At 48.6% G+C, this 17,977-nt stretch overlaps 2 protein-coding genes across 7 annotated transcripts in view; one reads left to right on the forward strand and one right to left on the reverse strand.

Moving 5' to 3' along the window:
* The window catches only part of STPG4 (sperm-tail PG-rich repeat containing 4), a 64,129-nt gene extending 50,946 nt beyond the window's left edge, over positions 1 to 13,183 (forward strand). For 4 of the 6 annotated variants that reach the window (XM_050754889.1, XM_050754892.1, XM_050754890.1 and 1 more), the window contains 2 exons: positions 9,646 to 9,750; positions 13,045 to 13,183. In XM_050754889.1, coding sequence (XP_050610846.1) covers positions 9,646 to 9,750; positions 13,045 to 13,161 — 222 coding nt within the window. In that variant the 3' untranslated portion in view covers positions 13,162 to 13,183. The remainder of the gene's footprint in view (positions 1 to 9,645; positions 9,751 to 13,044) is intronic. The other 2 variants (XM_050754894.1, XM_050754895.1) reach the window with 1 other exon arrangement.
* LOC126934260 (NADH dehydrogenase [ubiquinone] 1 beta subcomplex subunit 3-like) lies at positions 8,110 to 8,594 on the reverse strand. Its single transcript, XM_050754951.1, has one exon. It carries the CDS (start codon positions 8,534 to 8,536, stop codon positions 8,240 to 8,242), a length of 297 nt encoding a protein of 98 aa, XP_050610908.1. The 5' UTR covers positions 8,537 to 8,594; the 3' UTR covers positions 8,110 to 8,239.
* Positions 13,184 to 17,977: the final 4,794 nt, after the last annotated feature.

The raw sequence follows: 17,977 nt of genomic DNA on the forward strand, positions 1-17,977 counted from the left end.
AATCTCCAGGAGCCAGAGGCATGAAAATAGAAAGGTGGCCTTCCAGATTTCCGTTCTTCTCAATGCTCTTCATTCCTTTGGTGCTTCACTTGTCTGAAGTTGCTTCTCCTACTGTTAGCAAAGCACCTGGGAGATGTAAGAGAAGAACTTTCCAGTCCTGCTCCTGCCGGTGCTGAGGCTTTAGCCGTTTGCGTTGTCGGGGCAGCTCTCACACATGGGGCAGCAGCCTGGGGAAGTGGGAGGAGAGGGTTCAGGGCAGTTGCCAGCCCTGTCCAAGTTTGAGGTCAGAACTGCCTCAGATTTCAAACCACTGTGGGTTGCCTTCTGCTCCTGTGGCCTACTAAGAAAACAGAGGATGAGGCAGTGAACACCTACAGCCAGTCTGAATTACCTGGGCGTCCTTGGCGTGTGTGTTTCTGTGAAAGCTGGCGGGTTTGTGATCACTTGGTGTTACCCCTCCCGTGCGGCAGCCTAACTAGAAACCCAGACCGTCACATTTTCTCTCTTTGCAGAAATAAACAGTACCAAGGTAGACTTCAGAGGTATCGTCAATTACTAATTTTGCAAATGTGAATAAGTTTTGGCCCCTAACAGGTTTGCTTCTACCCCATCCACCAGCGTGTATGTCCCCCTTCTCTTGGGAACCTGTAGACCAGTGTTTACAGAATTCTAGAATTTCCTGAGTTGCATAGGCCCTGCCACACACCTCCTCTTGAGTGCTTCAGAGAGGTGGCTGTAGTTTTTCTCTGTACCTACCTCGACACAGGATTTTCTGTCCTCCTTGCTGAGGGGCTTTTTCTTTTCTTTTTTGAGCAGTGTATTCCCACCTATCACACACACCAAATTTGGGGAGATCATTTTTACCACCCCATGTAGTAATTTCAGTTTATGCTGCTTATTAGTTGTATTTTAATGCATGGATATATATAGATATTTAGGGTCATCATTGTTTTCTGACCCGTTCTCTTTTCAGTATATCAACTGAAAGTTGTTTGTGCTAAGATAAATGGGAGTGGATTATGTGCTCTTTCTAGATTCCCTTTAGCTTTGAGATTTTAAAGAAAAACAGCTTGGAACTAAGTACTGATACTTTCCAGCACTGAGAAGCAAGGCCAGTAACCGGCTCTGGCTCCCACAGCTGAAACGCTAAATCACTGGTTTCTAACCCCGCTGAGCCTCACTTTCTCAACTGTTAAATAGAGATATTAGCACCTCCTGCATCAGGCTGGCATGAGGATTAAATGAAAGTAGGTGTGTGAAAGAATGCTGTGAAGTAGAGATGGCCGCAGGGAGGGGCAGCCCTCTGGCTCTCTGGTCTGTGGGGAGCTGTCACTGAGCAGCAGTGAAGCCTGCCTGCTGAACCCATTTTGGGTCAGGGTAGAGAGGAGGCCTGGAAGACCAGCACCCAAAGGGCTTTAACCTGCCCCGGTCTGTAAACGAGAATTCAGAATGAAGGCTTGCAGAAACTGGAAATACATGGTGACATTTAGATGTTTACATCTGCCATCAAACTGTAAAAACCATTCTCATGTTCATACACGTGAAAAGCAAAAAGGTTTAACTTGAGAAAGTTGAATTTCAAGTCCCTGGGTGCATTTTTTTTGTTTGTTTTAGAAATGGGGTTTCACCATGTTGGCCAGGCTGGTCTCAAACTCCTGGCCTCAAGAGATCTACCCACCTGGGCCACCAAAAATGTTGGCATTACAGGCGTGAGCCACCGCATCCAGCCCCTCCGTGCATTTTTTGACAGGAGCCTATACAGGCATCTATGAATACACACCTCATGTTTCTTGGTCCACTTAGTCCATTCCTGCTGCTATAACAAAATACCTTAGACTGGGTAATTTATAGACCATAGAAATTTATTGTTCACAGTTCTGGAGGCCAGGAAGTCCAAGATCAAGGTTGGTGTCTGATGAGGGCCCCCTTCCTCATAGATGGCACTTCTAGCTGCATCCACACGTGGCGAAGGGCAGAAGCTTGCGCCGTAAGAGGACGCAGCTAGAAAGCAGCATCCTTCCTGTCTGAGGAAGGCAGACAAGCTTCCTCAGGCCTCTTTTATAAGCACAGGAGTCCCATTCATGAGGAAGAAGCCCTAATGACCTAATCACCTCGCAAAGGCCCCACATCTTAACACTATCACAGGCGCCATTAGGTTCCAACATATGAATTTTGGGGGGACATCAACATCCAGACCATAGCAGTGCACAGAGATTCTTCACCTGGGAAACAGAATGTGTGTGCTTTCTGGAGAAAGATGATTTTTTAAAAGTAAGTTTAGCAAATTCAAGTTGGTTACTGTGGAGTCAGGTTGAGTCATACATCTCATATTAAAGGATTTGCTCCATGGTTTATTTTCCTCATGAGTTTACATGATCTCCTTTGTCTTAACAAGTTAAGATCAAATTTTGTAACATACTAATGATTAAAAATCCCTTTTGCACATGAATCTGAGTGCACTCCACCGGTCTCTACCTGCTTGCCCCGTTCCCTTGCCCTCATCTCTCTTCCTCCCTGTCCACCTGTGTCCTCCCTATCTTCAAGGTGTTACTCCAGACCCCTGTTCCTGGAGCTTCCTCATACCACTTGCCTCTCCCTGTGGCCTCCCCTCATCATAAGCCCTCCAAGTTGGTATACTCACTCATTTCATATTTAAATCTATTCTGCGACAGTTTGCTTTTTTTTTGTTGTGGTAATGGTGGTTCCTTAATGTGTATATTGTGATTTTCACTAGATTTTTGTCCTTGTCTTCACAACTAGATTGCAGGCACCCTGAAGTCAATGATCCTAGACAAAATGTCTTTAACATCTGCCAGAATCCCTGGCCTAAATATACCTTGCACACAGCAGGTTTCAGTGAATATGTGTGGATTTGACTTTTTAAGCTTTGTTTTAATGAGGTTTGCCACATTCAACCCAGCGGCAGTCCCTAACCGCCTGAGACATTCACGGTTCAGAAAGTTGAACGGAAGAGAATTCCTACTGTTAACTTGCACATGGATTAAGATATCCCGGCGACCACTAATCATCTGTTCTTTGGTCTTTTCTACTAATTAAATCAGCACAGTCCAGTTAACACTTTTTATTTTGTTTTTGCAGTGCAGTGAATTTGTCCCAGCAAGGTTAAAATGAATAACATCCTTCTCTCTAGGCTTGTCCTCAAGGCCCTGCCCATTTTGACCTAACTTTCTCAACCCAGCTTCCCACACACCTTTCCACCATCCTCACAGGTACTTCCTTGAGGAGTTCCTCGGACCCCTTGAACCAGATGGGTTTACTCTCTGGTGTACTCTCCGTAGCATCCTGTACATCCCTTTGTGTGATACTCCCCACGTTTGTGATTTGTTTATTTATTTTTGGTAAGGTGTGCCTTCCTTGCTCGACTGTGAGCCTCATGAGCATAGGAAATCCACGCCTACCTGGTTGATAAGGACTAAGTTCTGCTGCCAGTAACAGAGACCCTAGATAACAATGTTATGAGCAAGATAGGAATTGATTTCTCTCTTGTATACAGTCTCTGCAGTAGGCAGTTTAGGGCTGGTGTGGCAACTCCACTGCATCAGACTCCTCCTATGGGCTGTTCTGCTGAGCATGGCTTCCATCCTCGTGGTCCCAGAGAGTAGGGAACAGGGGCCCAGCAGGCAGGAAGGAGTGTGGGGAAGAAACACAATATGCGCTCTCCTGAAGACTTCCCCTTGGAATTTGCATGCACCTTTTCCACCTCCATCCTATATCCCCAAGATTGGTCATGCGGCCACACCTAGCTGCCAGGGAGGCTGGGAAAGTGAATCCTTATTCTGAGTAGACACGAGCCCAGTTAAAAATTGTTCTAACACTAAGCAATAAGGAGAGAACAGCTATTAGGAGACAGTCACATACCACTGTATTCCCAGCTTTCAGCCTACGGCCTGGAGCAATGTATATTGGCTGAATAAAGACATGAGCTGAACACTGATGTATTCATGTGCTAGGGCTGCCGTAACAAAGTGCCACAAACTGGGTATTTGTTGTGCCCAGTACAACAGAAATGTGTTGTCTCACAGTTCTGGAGACTGGAAGTCCCAGCCCAAGGTGTTGGCAGTGTGAGTGCTGTGAGGGACAATCTGTTCATGCCTCGTTCGCAGCTCGTGGTGGCTTCCTGGCATTCCTTGGTCTTCCTGGGTTTAGAGTTCCATGCCTTTGTTTTCACATAGTGTTTTCCCTGTGAGCCTGTCTCTGTATCCAAATTTCCCCTTTTAATAAAGGACACCAGCCATACTGGATGAGGCCCCACCCTAATGACTTCAGCTTAAATAATTACATCTGCAACAACCCTATTTCCAAATCAGGTCACATGCTGAGGTACTGGGAATTCCAAATTCATAAGTCCTTAAAAACTGGGGAGAGACAGCATTCAGCATGGAAGCCACATCAACACAATGGAAATTCACAGGGCTTATGATTGGGGGGTATAGAATTCAATACCTAACAACTTGGGACAGTTTCATCTACTCTCACATTCTCTAGGAGGCATCTGGCATTTGGCTGTTCTGGGCTGCCCCAGAGTGACACATGTCTTCACTCCAGAGGAGTGTAGTGATTATATAGATTTCCCAGTCCCAGCCTCTCAGCCCTGGGGAGGAGTGTGTGCAGGCAGGGCATGTCAGGCTTACCAAAGGCCTGGAATGTTCCACAGCACGATGATCCATCAGAAGTTGGAACTGAATAAGCCAGGCTTCTTCGTGGTGTGACAGAGACCCAAGAGCTCTCCAGGAAAGTCTGAGTCTTCTGCAGCGAGATGAAAGCTCCTGGCCTTGGCGACATCTCGCAACCCACTGGGATCACACTTAACAAGACAGCCCCGTTACACCAGAGCCTGGTTTGGTGTCTGAAAGCCAGGCAGATAGCTCAGCTCTTGCTCAGTACCACTCCAGCCCCTCCTACCTCCATTTGTTCTTTTGTGGTGTTTCTGTTTGGTTCTGCCTGTATCCCTCACTGGACTCCAAACTCCTCGGAGGCCAAAGAGAGTATTTTATTCATCTGTGTAATAATCCTTGCAGCTCCCATTGGTTAAAGTGGCCCTCAAGTAAAAGCACAATTAAACAGGGCATTTTCTAAGGGAAGAGAATGATATTCTCATCAGGAGGCTTGAGATGTAATCGTGCACCAGAGCTGAGGAATAGATACTATAAAGCTTCCCTGTTGTTTCTTTTGACATCGAGTTCTAGGACTCTAGGAAGGTGACTATTCTGCTCTCCCGTGGAGACAGTTTTTGTCAGTGGTATTCGAAAGGTTTAGCTTTGGGAAACCCACAGTTGCCAAAGCATGACCCTGACAAAAGCAAGGTTTAAGAAACGGCCCATTTGATTTGTGGAAGAGGTGCTTAGTGCTGCTTGGTGAACCCGAGGCCCCCCTTTGCACACGTATCATACACAATGTGAGACCCAAGGTCTAGATCACACTTGAGGATCCCCAGTAAAGGAGACAGCAGAGTGCTCAGCTTTAAGGAAGAGGATGTGGTTCAAATGTCCCTCTTGTTTTAAACACCCTCCCATTGAACTGGGTTCAGAAATGGCACATCCCGAACCATCTATCCACTCAAGCTGTCCTCAGATGGGGCAGCAGTGGGGACTTGGCTAGAGTTGTTTCCTGGCCATTGCAGGACCCAGCCATGAGCAGTCTCAGAATAGTCACGGCTTTGCCGCAACATGCCTGTGGCTTTGGAATATGAACTTGGGCTTAGATCCACTTCCCTAATGCTCCCTCTTAAAGATCCCATCTGCCACATGTGGAATAGCGTTCAGTAACTTCTTTCTGCAACACATCTTAGTCCCTTTGATTCAGATGGCCAAGTCCACGCAAGGAAACTGCTGGATGGGATGGCAATGCATCACGCTTCATCAGGCTTCATGCCTAGACTCCCAGGCAGCTTGAGACTAGGAAGCTTTAGAAAGCAAAGCCGCATTAGGCCTGGGGAAAACGGGCAGGTCGCTCCTTTCTTAGCCATTCTGCAGATGGCCGCCATAGGTGTGGAATCAGTGGTAGCACACCCAGCATCATCTCTTGCCCCAGCTACTCATCTGGCTTCAGAGCACTGTGTTATTATAGCCAAACTGAGAGGCTCCTGCACAAACTGTTCCTGTGCAGATATTCTTGGCATTTTGCTTCTTTGTGTTTCTTACGGCTTAGATTTATTCAATGTGAGTGCAGAATTCACACCAAACAGAGAGCCTCACCCTGACAGCAACCTCTGTCACACGTATATACATCAGTTTGAAAATACGACTGTTGTCATCTCTCTGCCATGAGTTGTAAAATGATGAGGTGCATCTATCCCTTGATGATCAGATGTGTGCTTGGCTGATAATAACAGACTCCATTCATGGTGGAGTAATTGAGAATGGCAGCCCTGATTACATGGCTGTGCCACCTGCCAGAAAGAATGGGAAAGTCTTGCTTTAAATCCTGTGGAAGGGCCGGGTGCAGTGGCTCACGCCTGTAATCCCAGAACTTTGAGAGGCCGAGGTGGGCAGATCATGAGGTCAGGAGTTTGAGACCAGCCCGGCCAATATGGTGAAATCCCGTCTCTACTAAAAATATAAACATTAGCCAGGCTTGGTGGCGCGCACCTGTAGTCCCAGCTACTTGAGAGGCTGATGCAGAAGAATCGCTTGAACCCGGGAAGCGGAGCTTGCAGTGAGCTGAGATGGCATGACTGCACTCCAGCCTGGGTGACAGAGTGAGACTGTCTCAAAAAAAAAAAAAAACAAAACCAACTGTGGAGGGTCTGCAGCGCCGTGCTTATTCTGCAAAATCTGAGGCGCTCATTCGTGGCCAACCTTACCTGTTATAAGGATCTTACAGATACATGTCCCTGTTATGACCTTACTGCTGGCTCTCTCCTCTCCTCTCCCCTCCCTTCCCTTCCCCTATCCCCTCCCCTCCTCCTTCCCCTCCCCTTTTCTTTCTTTCTTTTCTTTTTTCTTTTCTTGGGCCTCATTCTGTTTCCCAGGCTGGAGTGCAGTGGCGTGATCATGGCTCACTACAGCCTTGACCTCTGCGGCTCAGGTGACCCTCTCACCTCAGCCTCCCAAGTAGCTGGGACCACAGGAACACACCACCACGACTGGCTAATTTTTATATTTTTTACAGACAAAGTCTCACCATGTTGCCCAGGCTGGTCTTGAACTCCTGACCTCAAGTGATCCACCAGCCTTGGCCTCCCAAAGTGCTGGGATTGTAGGCATGAGCCACCATGCCTGGCCTCTTTTTTTCTTTACCTAACTTCCATAGTCATTTATCTGTACGTTATCTTTTTTTCTTGTTTCAGGAGTACTTGTGTTCATTGTAGAAAAATTAGAAAATGCATATAAGCAAAAAAAGATTTTTGTTTCCTTTTTGTTCAACACACCACTACCCCAAGAAAGCTACTGTTTATGAACATTCTGAGATAATTTCATTCCAAGTATTTTTATGCACATTTGTTCAGCTTGCATTTTTGACTTAATGACATTTGGGAGTAGTTGTTATGTCTATAAAAACTCATCAACATTGGACTGCTGGATGGAAGCATTGTAATTTATTTAACCAGGCACATATCATCCATGATTTAGTTTATTTCCCAGTTTTCACTTTTGGAAACAATGTTACAGTCTTTGTGGCTAAATATTTGCACGCATTCTCAATTGTTTTCTTAGGGTGAATGCCTACAACTGGAATTGCTGGGTCAAAATAATAAATATACGTTGTCTTAAACTCCATTTTGTGAAAACTTGAAAAATATATATAACTTAGAATACTGTATTGAAACCTCATATACCTAGTCAACAATTCCACAATGTTCAGCTTTAGGCCAGTGTTTTGGGCTACTACTCCCACCTGCTTCCCCTAACTCCTGCATTATTTAGAAACAGATCCAAGACATCATGCTAGAAAAACACTTATTTCTGTTTTTTTGCCCTGTCCCACCCCGGAGGCAAGGAACATTAGCTATTTGAAAATGGAGGGGGAAAAAAAGTGAATTACTAGGGGGAAAAAAAGATGAACATCATGTTAGCATTATCCAGTGTAGTGTTTGGGCTATTCCCATTTTCCCTGCCACATTCTTTTTTTTTTTTTTTTTTTGGCATATATATATTTTATTTTACTTTATTAAATCTTACTAATATTCTGTAAGGGACAAACCAGACGAGTAGGTTATAGTGAAGAAATCTTATTTTGGAGAGTTAAGAAACCACTATGATACTTCCAGGTATTATCTTCAGTGATGCTTCTTATCTTTATTCAGGGAATTCAGGTAATATTCAGCTCCTACAGCTACCACAAATGCAGCAAATCCCCATTTGAATCCTTTAAAGAATACATCAAAAAAGGAAACACTCTTTGCAAAGCTGCCCATGTATCTCCAAGCTTCATTGCGGCCCCATGGATCCCTTAGCCCTTTTGCAGCCAGCTTCTTCTGGATATCTTCTAGTGGTGTCCCTTCTATCTTCCATTGTCTATAATCTGGAAGTTCCATTTTATGGTGTCCATGTTCATGTCCATGTCCATGGGCCATGTCTGAATTCAATCTGACCTCTCAGGACACTCAACTCTGCAACCGGAACCTCCCTGCCACATTCTAGACTCAAGACTCATCATTTGTCTCCCTGGTTTCCTGCAACAACCAATAACCATTCTCCTGTCTTCTTTCTCTCTCTCTAGATAGGCGTATATGTTTTTAAGCTGTTTCATATCTTCCCAGATTGCACTCTGGAAAGGCTGAGCGAATTCATGCTTCTGCCAGCATCATATAAGGAGTGCTCGTGCTGGTTGTTAAAACTCTGGCTTCCTTCTTTCCCTCTCGCCTTCCTTCCTCCCTCCCTCCCTTCCCTTCCTTCTTCCCTTCCTTCTTTCCTTCCTTTTCTTTCTCCCTTTCTTCCTTCCTCTCTCTCTCTTCTTTGTTAACCTTTTTTTAATTTTTAGAACCCCTTCTCCTCACTCTGTGGGGGAAAAAAAAGGAAGTTTGTTTTTTAAATTAGAATGTATGTGGTTATAAATGAGGTGAAAGCCCTCCTTCCTCGAAGTTTGCTCATTAAATGTTTGTATATCCTCTTTATGAATTGGCTGTTGCTAACTTTGCTACTGGAGTGATTGTCTTTTTAAAATTGTGTTCACCTATTTATGTTAATCTCAGAGCATTGTGCTTATATCAGTGAATTGCTATGAATCTTTTTTGGACTAAGATAACATATATGACATTTATATGAAAGAATGAGCATTGTTATAAAGCTAACAGCTTAGAGCAGCAAGTCACCTTTAACAGTCAGAGGGACAAGTAGGGCATGAGGCATGCATGCTGCTGTGAGGGGACGGGGGGACCTGAGTGTGGGCTGGGAGCCCAGGGGCATCAGGGATGCTGGCAGGGACAAGGGAGGCAGGTGCTGCTCACCTAACCCTCCTTCACTCCTCACCGTCATACACAAGGGAGGTGAGGCAGGAGTTACTCCCGCTTCACAGCGACTTGTCCCAGCTCATACCCTGAATGAGATCTCTTGAGACCAAACATGGGATTTTTCTACTATATCATATTGATTCATATGTTTATTTGTAGAAGGCAAATAAAGCATTAAAATATATCAAATATTAGTATAATAATAATGAAGCAATTTTTTAAATGTTCAATAGCATGAAGGCCCTGGTCCAGGTGATTATAATGTGAAAATACCTCCAACAAGCTCTATCACTTCTTGTTTTCAATCCAGAGTCCCTCGATTCTTGCCCAGCCGTTCAGTAAGTATTCGGAAAGACAGACCACCCCCCGCCCCCAGGGGCATGGTTATGGTGGTAGGTTTTCTGTTCCTGTGTGTGTGGGAGGTGCGGGCTGGTGGTGAGATGAGGGAATGATCATGTGTATACAGTTCTGGTACATACAGTTGCCTGTCAAGGCAATCAGAAGTGAAATGCTCAAATACCTGGACATTTTCAACCAACTTCAGATTCAGAGTGACTCCAGGCCCCAAATCTGTGGCTGAATTATGGGGCCACTTGGAAGCAGCACATTAATCAGCCATCAGTGTTACCAACTAGATACTTTGTTGGGGGTGCCTGCAGTGGCTGCCTCCTGCCAGCCAGAATGGCTATTCTGTGTGTGTGTGGCTTCTGGGAGCCCAAGGAAGCAAAATTTGAAGCAGAAACATTTTTATTGAACCGAATGGGACCATTAAGGCATTAGTGATCACCCAATCCCCAGAGACTCAGGACAGACAGGGAAGAGGCTCAGGTCCATGGAGAGATACAAAGAACGTGGATCCTGGGAGCGTGCAGGACGACTCCAAACCTAGAGAAGACCAGGAAAGATTATAAAAGCGTAATGTGAAGTTTACCAACAGTGGATTTTTTTTTTTTTTAAATGTCAAAAGAGTTTTAATTCCCATAGCTTTGTTGCTTTCAGTCTGCAACTCAGTCTGAAAGTCCCCAAGACTTGCTGGTATATAGACTCATTTGAGGTGGCTGGGGAGACAGAAATACAAATTCTGCCTGTAAGAAAACGGGCCCACCCAGGGGGAATCAAGGGACTAGGAGGAGAAGTTGGAGTGGTGGGTAGGAGAGGACTAGTGCTGCCACTGCCTGGGCTGCAAATCACCTCCTCTAGCCCTACCTAGCCCATGTCCCAGGCCATGGCCTTCAGAATCTCTGCCCCAGAGCTGCTGGGCAGCAAAGTAAGGTAGCACAGCCTTTATCTAGATTGATAATGGGGAGGCCCTGCCAGTGAAATTGTAGACAGACCGACAGCAGGAGGCTGGGGGATCCACACACCTTAGTGGCATCACCATGATCCAGAAACATGTTTGTCAGAGCCCACGGGATCGGGCATTCTCAGGAACACTGAGTCATGCTAACCAAACTCCCAGGCAACTGAGCAAGAAGCCAGAAGAGGTGGTGTTAACTTCTAAGCATTCACCATACGGGCCTGGTGACTAGAGCACTGATTGGTGGAGTCTCTCCCTTATAGAAAATTTTCATGGAAGCTGAAGACAACCAGAAGGTTGTTGGTGGCAGTGAAATCAGGGGAGGGGAACTGAGCTTGATGTTCTCAAGGTGGCTGAACCCCAACCAACAGCCTCCCAAGAGGTGGCCTTGTGGGGGTGCAGGCCCCCTGAACCTTCTGTTCTCTGCCCTGGCCTCCCAGGACTCCACGTGCACGTTGCACCCTCATTAATAGCACTAATAAAGGCTTCAGCTTCCTTTGACGTTTGGCCAGGACTTGATTAGATTTCCAGGCTGCTCCTCTGCTTTTGGCAAGGGAAACATCCTGTCATTTAAAGCGGTTTCTGCAGGCAGCTGATCTCATGTGCTCTGGACTGACTGCTCTGCTCCACTCTCACTGTCTCCTGAAGAGATAAGAAACTGCAGGGCAGGGTAGAAATGATAAGTAGGTGGTAATAGTAGAGAATAATAGTGGTGGTAGCTAACTGCTGGCCTGTCCAAGTCTCTTTGTCTTAGAGAGGCGCCAGTGAGCCTCATAGCCCCTTAGAGGCAGGTACTCTATGCCGTTTGATGGGCAAGGTGTGGGAAGCCCATGCCCAGGGTCCCACTGAGCCGTTGGTGGTGGGACTAGGACTGGAACTCAGGCTTGTTGGGCTCTAAAACCCTTGATCTTAATCATTACACTGGTGTCTCAAATGCCTTCAAGAATATGTGCATGTGCCCCCAGCATGGGAGACATCGACCTAAGAAATTGAAGTCTTAGGCCAGGCGCGGTGGCTCATGCCTGTAATCCCAGCACTTTGGGAGGCCGAGGTGGGCAGATCACGAGATCAGGAGATTGAGACCATCCTGGCTAACGCGGTGAAACCCCGTCTCTACTAAAAATGCAAAAAATTAGCTGGGCGTGGTGGCAGGCGCCTGTAGTCCCAGCTACTTGGGAGGCTGAGGCAGGAGAATGGCGTGAACCCGGGAGGCGGAGCTTGCAGTGAGCTGAGATTGTTCCACTGCACTCCAACCTGGGCAACTGAGCGAGACTCTGTCTCAAAAAAAAAAAAAAAAAAAAAAAAAAAAGAAATTGAAGTCTTAGTCTGTGAAAATGGCATTTATTTGTATTTTATCACTACAGAAGAGAAGCTTTGTTTAAATAATTGGCAAAATAGGGCCAGGTGTGGTGGTACACCCCTGTAATCCCAGCTGCTCGGGAGGCTGAGGCATGAGAATTGCTTAAGCCCAGGAGGTGGAGGTTGCAGTGAGCTGAGATTGTGCCACTGCACTGCAGACTGGGTGACAGAGTGAGACCATATCTCAAACAAACAAACAAACAAACAAACAAAAAAAACCCTGCTCAGGAGGCTGAGGCAGGAGAATAGCTTGAAACTGGGAGGCAGAGATTGTAGTAAGCTGAGATCACGCCCACTATACTCCAGCCTGGTGAGAGCGAGACTCTCTCAAAAAAATAATAATAATGAATAAATAATAATAATAATATTTGTTCAAGCATTTTATAAAACCAAAAACATGACTTTCAAAAATTAGAACTTGTGGATCCCTTGAGAATACTTCTGACCCTGGGGTCCGTGGACCCTGGTTGAGAAGTACCTTACTTTAATAACTCTGGGTCAATAACTAAGACACAACCCGAGTTTGAGAGGCAGTTTGGGCTTTTGAGTTAGACTAACCAGGTTCAGAACTCATTCTCTTCACTCACTTCTTGCCAGGCCGAGGTCACCGGGGGAAGGATGATGGCATTCTTTGGGATAGGAGTTGCCTGGGCCAAGTGCTCTTTGGGAGAAGGTGTGCCTTGAGGTGCAGGTGGCATGTGACCCCGCCTCTCCCAACAGGTTCTAGGTGGCCCCTGGCTTGGCCTGGCCTCTCAGCCCCTCTCCAGCCTCATGGTGAGCCCCTAACAGGAGCAGCCTCTGCTCCAAGGACATGTTCCAATTAGAGGGTCTGCCAGGTTTCAGCCCAGGCTGGTGTGGCTCTGGTCTTCATCCTTGGGGAATTTGTCCACCACATCCAAGCCAGCAGCCAGGCACAGGAGCCTCAGGGTTTTGGTTTCACTGTCTCATCAGTCCCTGTTTTCTGCTCTGTTTTCAGAAAACCCCAGGCCCGGGAGCATATACAACTTTAAGACAATTCCCTAAGCAGTCTCCGACCATAGCCAAAATGGGCCGAGAACATAGCCTTTTCTTCAACAACACAATTGGCTTTTAAAATAAAGCAATCTTGGCACCAAGCTCTACTTTGAGGTTTAGCACGTTCTTATGTTTAGAAAACTGTATTTTGTCTTTTCCTTGGAGGGGTTTGGCCACAGAACATGATTGATTGCTTGAGGTGACCGTCCTGCTTGCTTATCTGGGATAGTCCCAGCATAATTACCAGTTCTCTCTCAAAAGTGTCCTGGTCTGAGCGATAAATTATATGTTCACTGTGCTTATTACCAAAGAGCAGATTCGGACAAACTGTGCCCCGAGCTGCTCTCGGACAGGCCCTGAGATGTCTGGTCTCTGCTCTGTGTGGCCGTGTTCTCTCTAGCTGGAACTCAACTGCATCACGGTTATAAGGCCTCATGGCCCCTTGAAGACTTCCGTGGGTGTTCAGTATTAAACAGAGGCCAAGCTGAGCATCCCAGCATCCCAAAAGCTGGTTCTTTCTCTCTTCGAACCCCCTGAAAAGAACAATATTGATTCCACCTGATGAATATTTGTGTTTTCAAGTCAACAACATTTTGAGTATCTGCTATGTGCAAGGTGCTGAGCTGGGGTTGGAGAGTGGAGTCTTGAAACAAAGATGAATGAGGCACGTGACTGAGTTCGGGGAGGGTTGTGCCGGAAATGGAGTGTGGGGTAGTGCCGGTTGGGGGAGGGCCGTACACGTCGTGCCAAGACTTTCCTGCCAGTTGCCCTGTGTTTGAAGCTCAGGGGCTGCCCTCATGCGGATGGCAATTCCAACAGGAAGACGAGCTGTAGTTTCAGGACGCTGCCAAATCATTGCACCAGGTGCACAGAGGAGCCATTGTGACAAGGAAGGCCGCAGGCATTCAGAGGAAGGAGAAGGCAGTGTGGCCTGAGCCTGGGAGGTGAGGGGTGGCCCGCACGGCGGAGGATAGATTGGCTGGCACCCCAGGGATCAGGAGGCTGTGATCAGGAGAGGAAAGAGTGAGGAGCGAGGAAGCCTATCTGGGCAAAGGCTCAGGGCAGGAATAAACATTTGCAGGAGGGGAACGGAGGCAGCCTGGACCAATGACAGTGGAGGGTGCAAGTGAGGGTGTGGGAGGGGAGGAGGGTCCTCAGGAGGCTGGGACCACATGCTTTCTGCCCAAGGGGCTCTAGCCAGTCGGATCCTATGCATGACAGTGGTGTCTCAGCAAAGGCTAGGGAGATTCCAGAGTGGTTAATAAATAATTGCAAGGGTCTTTTTAAAAAGCTAATACAGTGAGGAGCTAATACAATGCTTACATTTTGTTATAGTTTAGTCAATAGCCCAGCCCCTCCCCATTAACTGCTATGATGCTGGCTTCTCTAGATCCCTGCTTTGGTTCCCCTGAGAATCCCTCTGTTCCTCCCACACACACATTACCCGCCTTCCACAACTGCCCTCTGAATTGGGCTCCAACCAAAGGGAATGTCTCTTCTTGGCTGCAGCAAAGCCCTAGACTTAGAGACCCTTGTAAAATGGTTGTTGAGGGGCGAAAAGGGAGGCCATCATCTCCTGGAATGTGTTCACATTTGTGGAATAAACGCCCTGCATTACATTCCTTTGGAGCAGAAAACAGACACTTGGAAGATCAGACTGATGTCTCAGGATAGTGTCTCTTGTCCTACTTTGATGAGAAGATGGCTGCAGGGAAGATAGTTTCCAATTTTATTCTCCAAGTGGGCTAAAGTCCCCTGCATGATCAGAAAGTAATGGCTGGTCATTCTGATGGAGGGTGTTTTCTCTACGAAGCAGCATCTCAGGCAGCATCTGGCACTCAGATGCCGTTCTAGAATGAGATAGAGGCGGGAGATGGCTGTGTGTGTCTTAGCCAAGGCTCAGTGATGGAAAGGTTAGAGAAACCCCTCAAACTAGCAAGGGGAAGAAGGGGGTCAGATTGTAAGGACTTAGAGGCATCTCATCGACAAAAGTGTAAACCAGGGTCTAGCAAGAGCCATCTTTCTCTCTCCTTATCTCTCTCTCACTCTCACTCTGTGTGTGTGTGTGTGTGTGTGTGTGTGTGTGTCTTGCTCTCACTCTCTCAGGCCTCATGGTCTCCCACCTGTCTCTCAGGCCTCTTGGTCTCCCCTCTGCCTCTCTCTCAGGCATCATGGTCTCCCCTCTGCCTCTCTCAGGCCTCATGGTCTCCCCTCTACCTCTCTCAGGCCACCCACCCCCCTTTCTGTCTCTGTGTGTGTGTGTGTGTTCTTGCTCTCACTTTCTCACCCTTTCAGGCCTCATGGTCTCCCCTCCTCTCTCAGGGCTCATGGTCTACCCTCCTCTCTCTCAGGCCTTGTGGTCTCCCCTCTGCCTCTCTCAGGCCTCATGATCTGCCCTCCATGTTTCTCAGGCCTCATGGTCCCTCCTCCGCCTCTCTCAGGCCTCATGATCTGCCCTCCATGTTTCTCAGGCCTCATGGTCCCTCCTCCACCTCTCTCAGGCCTCATGGTCTCCCTCTGATATCTCAGGCCTCATGGTCTCCCCTCTGCCTCTCTCAGGTCTCTCTCTCTCTCTCTCTCTCTCTGTCTCTCTCTCTCTTTCTCTCTCTCTCTCTCTCTCTCTCTCTGTGTGTGTGTGTGTGTGTGTGTGTGTGTGTGTGTGTGTGTGTGTGTGTGTGTGTGTTCTTGCTCTCACTCACCCTCTCAGGCCTCATGGTCTGCCCTCCACCTCTCTCTCAGGCCTCATGGTCTCCCCTCCGCCTCTCTCAGGCCTCATGGTCTCCCCTCCGCCTCTCTCTCAGGCCTATGGTCTCCCCTCTACCTCTCTCAGGCCTCATGGCCACCCCTCTGCCTCTCTCAGGCCTCATGGTCTCCCCTTCGCCTCTCTCTCAGGCCTCATGGTCTCCCCTCTACCTCTCTCAGGCCTCATGGCCTCCCCTCTGCCTCTCTCAGGCCTCATGGTCTCCCCTTCGCCTCTCTCTCAGGCCTCATGGTCTCCCCTTCGCCTCTCTCTCAGGCCTCATGGTCTCCCCTCCTCCTCTCTCAGGCCTCATGTTCTCCCCTTACCTCTCTTTCAGGCCTCATGTTCTCCCCTCACCTCTCTTAGGCCTCATGGTCTCCCCTTAACCCTCTTTCAGGCCTCATGTTCTCCTCTCACCTCTCTTAGGCCTCATGGTCTCCCCTCACCTCTCTCAGGCCTCATGGCCTCCCCTCTGCCTCTCTCTCAGGCCTCATGGCCTCCCCTCTGCCTCTCTCAGGCCTCATGGTCTCCCCTCCACCTCTCTCTCAGGCCTCATGGTCTCCCCTCACCTCTCTCAGGCCTCATGGTCTCCCCTCCACCTCTCTCTCAGGCCTCATGGCCTCCCCTCTACCTCTCTCTCAGGCCTCATGGTCTCCCCTCACCTCTCTCAGGCCTCATGGTCTCCCCTCTGCCTCTCTCAGGCCTCATGGTCTCCCCTCCACCTCTCTCTCAGGCCTCATGGTCTCCCCTCACCTCTCTCAGGCCTCATGGTCTCCCCTCTGCCTCTCTCAGGCCTCATGGCCCTCATCACCTTTCTCCCTCATCACCTCCCCTCACCTCTCTCAGGCCTCATGGTCTCCCCTCACCTCTCTCAGGCCTCATGGTCTCCCCTCTGCCTCTCTCAGGCCTCATGGCCTCCCCTCACCTTTCTCAGGCCTCATGGTCTCCCCTCACCTCTCTCAGGCCTCATGGTCTCCCCTCCGCCTCTCTTAGGCCTCATGGTCTCTCCTCACCTCTCTCAGGCCTCATGGTCTCCCCTCCGCCTCTCTTAGGCCTCATGGTCTCTCCTCACCTCTCTCAGGCCTCATGGTCTCCCCTCTGCCTCTCTTGGGCCTGCTTTTTTCTCCCTTTGGAGGCTGGCTTTCACTGCCTCTTTATGTGTAGAGGATCGAATGTGGCAACCTCATATCATTTTCTGAGTCAACATTCTAAAAGAATAGAACAGGCACCTCTTTGGTTTAAGTCTCCAATTCCTAGGAGAGAGAATCCAGTTGGCCACCTTGGGTCAGGGGTCTGCGCCTGGGCCACGAGCTGTGGTCAGAAGGGCCCAGACTTTTGCTGCAGGCATGGCTGTGGGGGCCCATGTGAGGGGCGTGTAATTGGGGTGGAGGGCAGCTCCCTGGCATCCCAGGAGAGTATGAGTACCCTGTCGGAATCGTAAGGGGAGAGCATTTACACAAGCTTGCAGGAAGGGGGTGGGGGCCTGCAGAGACTTCCCCTGGAGGTAGAACCAATGGAGAAGATTCTGCAGGGCCATCTGTCTGGGCTGCCTCTGTTTCCCCCAGCAGATGTTTCTTCCTGCTCTGGGCTTTGCCCAGATAGGGTTCCTTGCCCCTGACCTTCCTCCTTCTCCTCTGCTGATCTCAGCCTCCTGATCCCTGGGGTGCTGGCCATGCTGCACTCCTATGTGATTTTCTGGGGAAAGCTAATGCCTGACCATGACCAAGCCACAGTTGTTCTGGGGAGAAGGACAAGGAAGGGCCTGAACCCATGCACTTTTGCTGGCCTGATTCTTGGCTGGGGTCCCTACAGACCCCTTGGTTTTGGCCAAGGGCAGGGCTGCAGGCACGTAGAACTGCCACACTCAAAGGGAAGGGGTTGGGCTCTAGATTCAGGGCCTCATGGCCTGCCCATCCCACCCTCTTAGCAGGGCTGGGTGAGCTTTGGGGGCCAGTGCCCAAGCCCCAGACCCTGGCTGGGCTTATTTGCAGCCTCCTCAGAGAAAAGGCAACTCTGGAGAGCAGGAGGGGCCACGGCTGGAACCATGGGAGGCTGAGAGGTGGTGGGGGCGTGAGTAAGGAAGGAGCAGGAGATGGGTGACCGGAGGAGGAAGGACGGAGTGGCAAGAGAAGGGGCTCCTGGGGGTGGACGTGTA

The sequence above is a fragment of the Macaca thibetana genome, chromosome 13, assembly GCF_024542745.1.
Source record: "Macaca thibetana thibetana isolate TM-01 chromosome 13, ASM2454274v1, whole genome shotgun sequence".
Classification (NCBI taxonomy): domain Eukaryota; kingdom Metazoa; phylum Chordata; class Mammalia; order Primates; family Cercopithecidae; genus Macaca; species Macaca thibetana.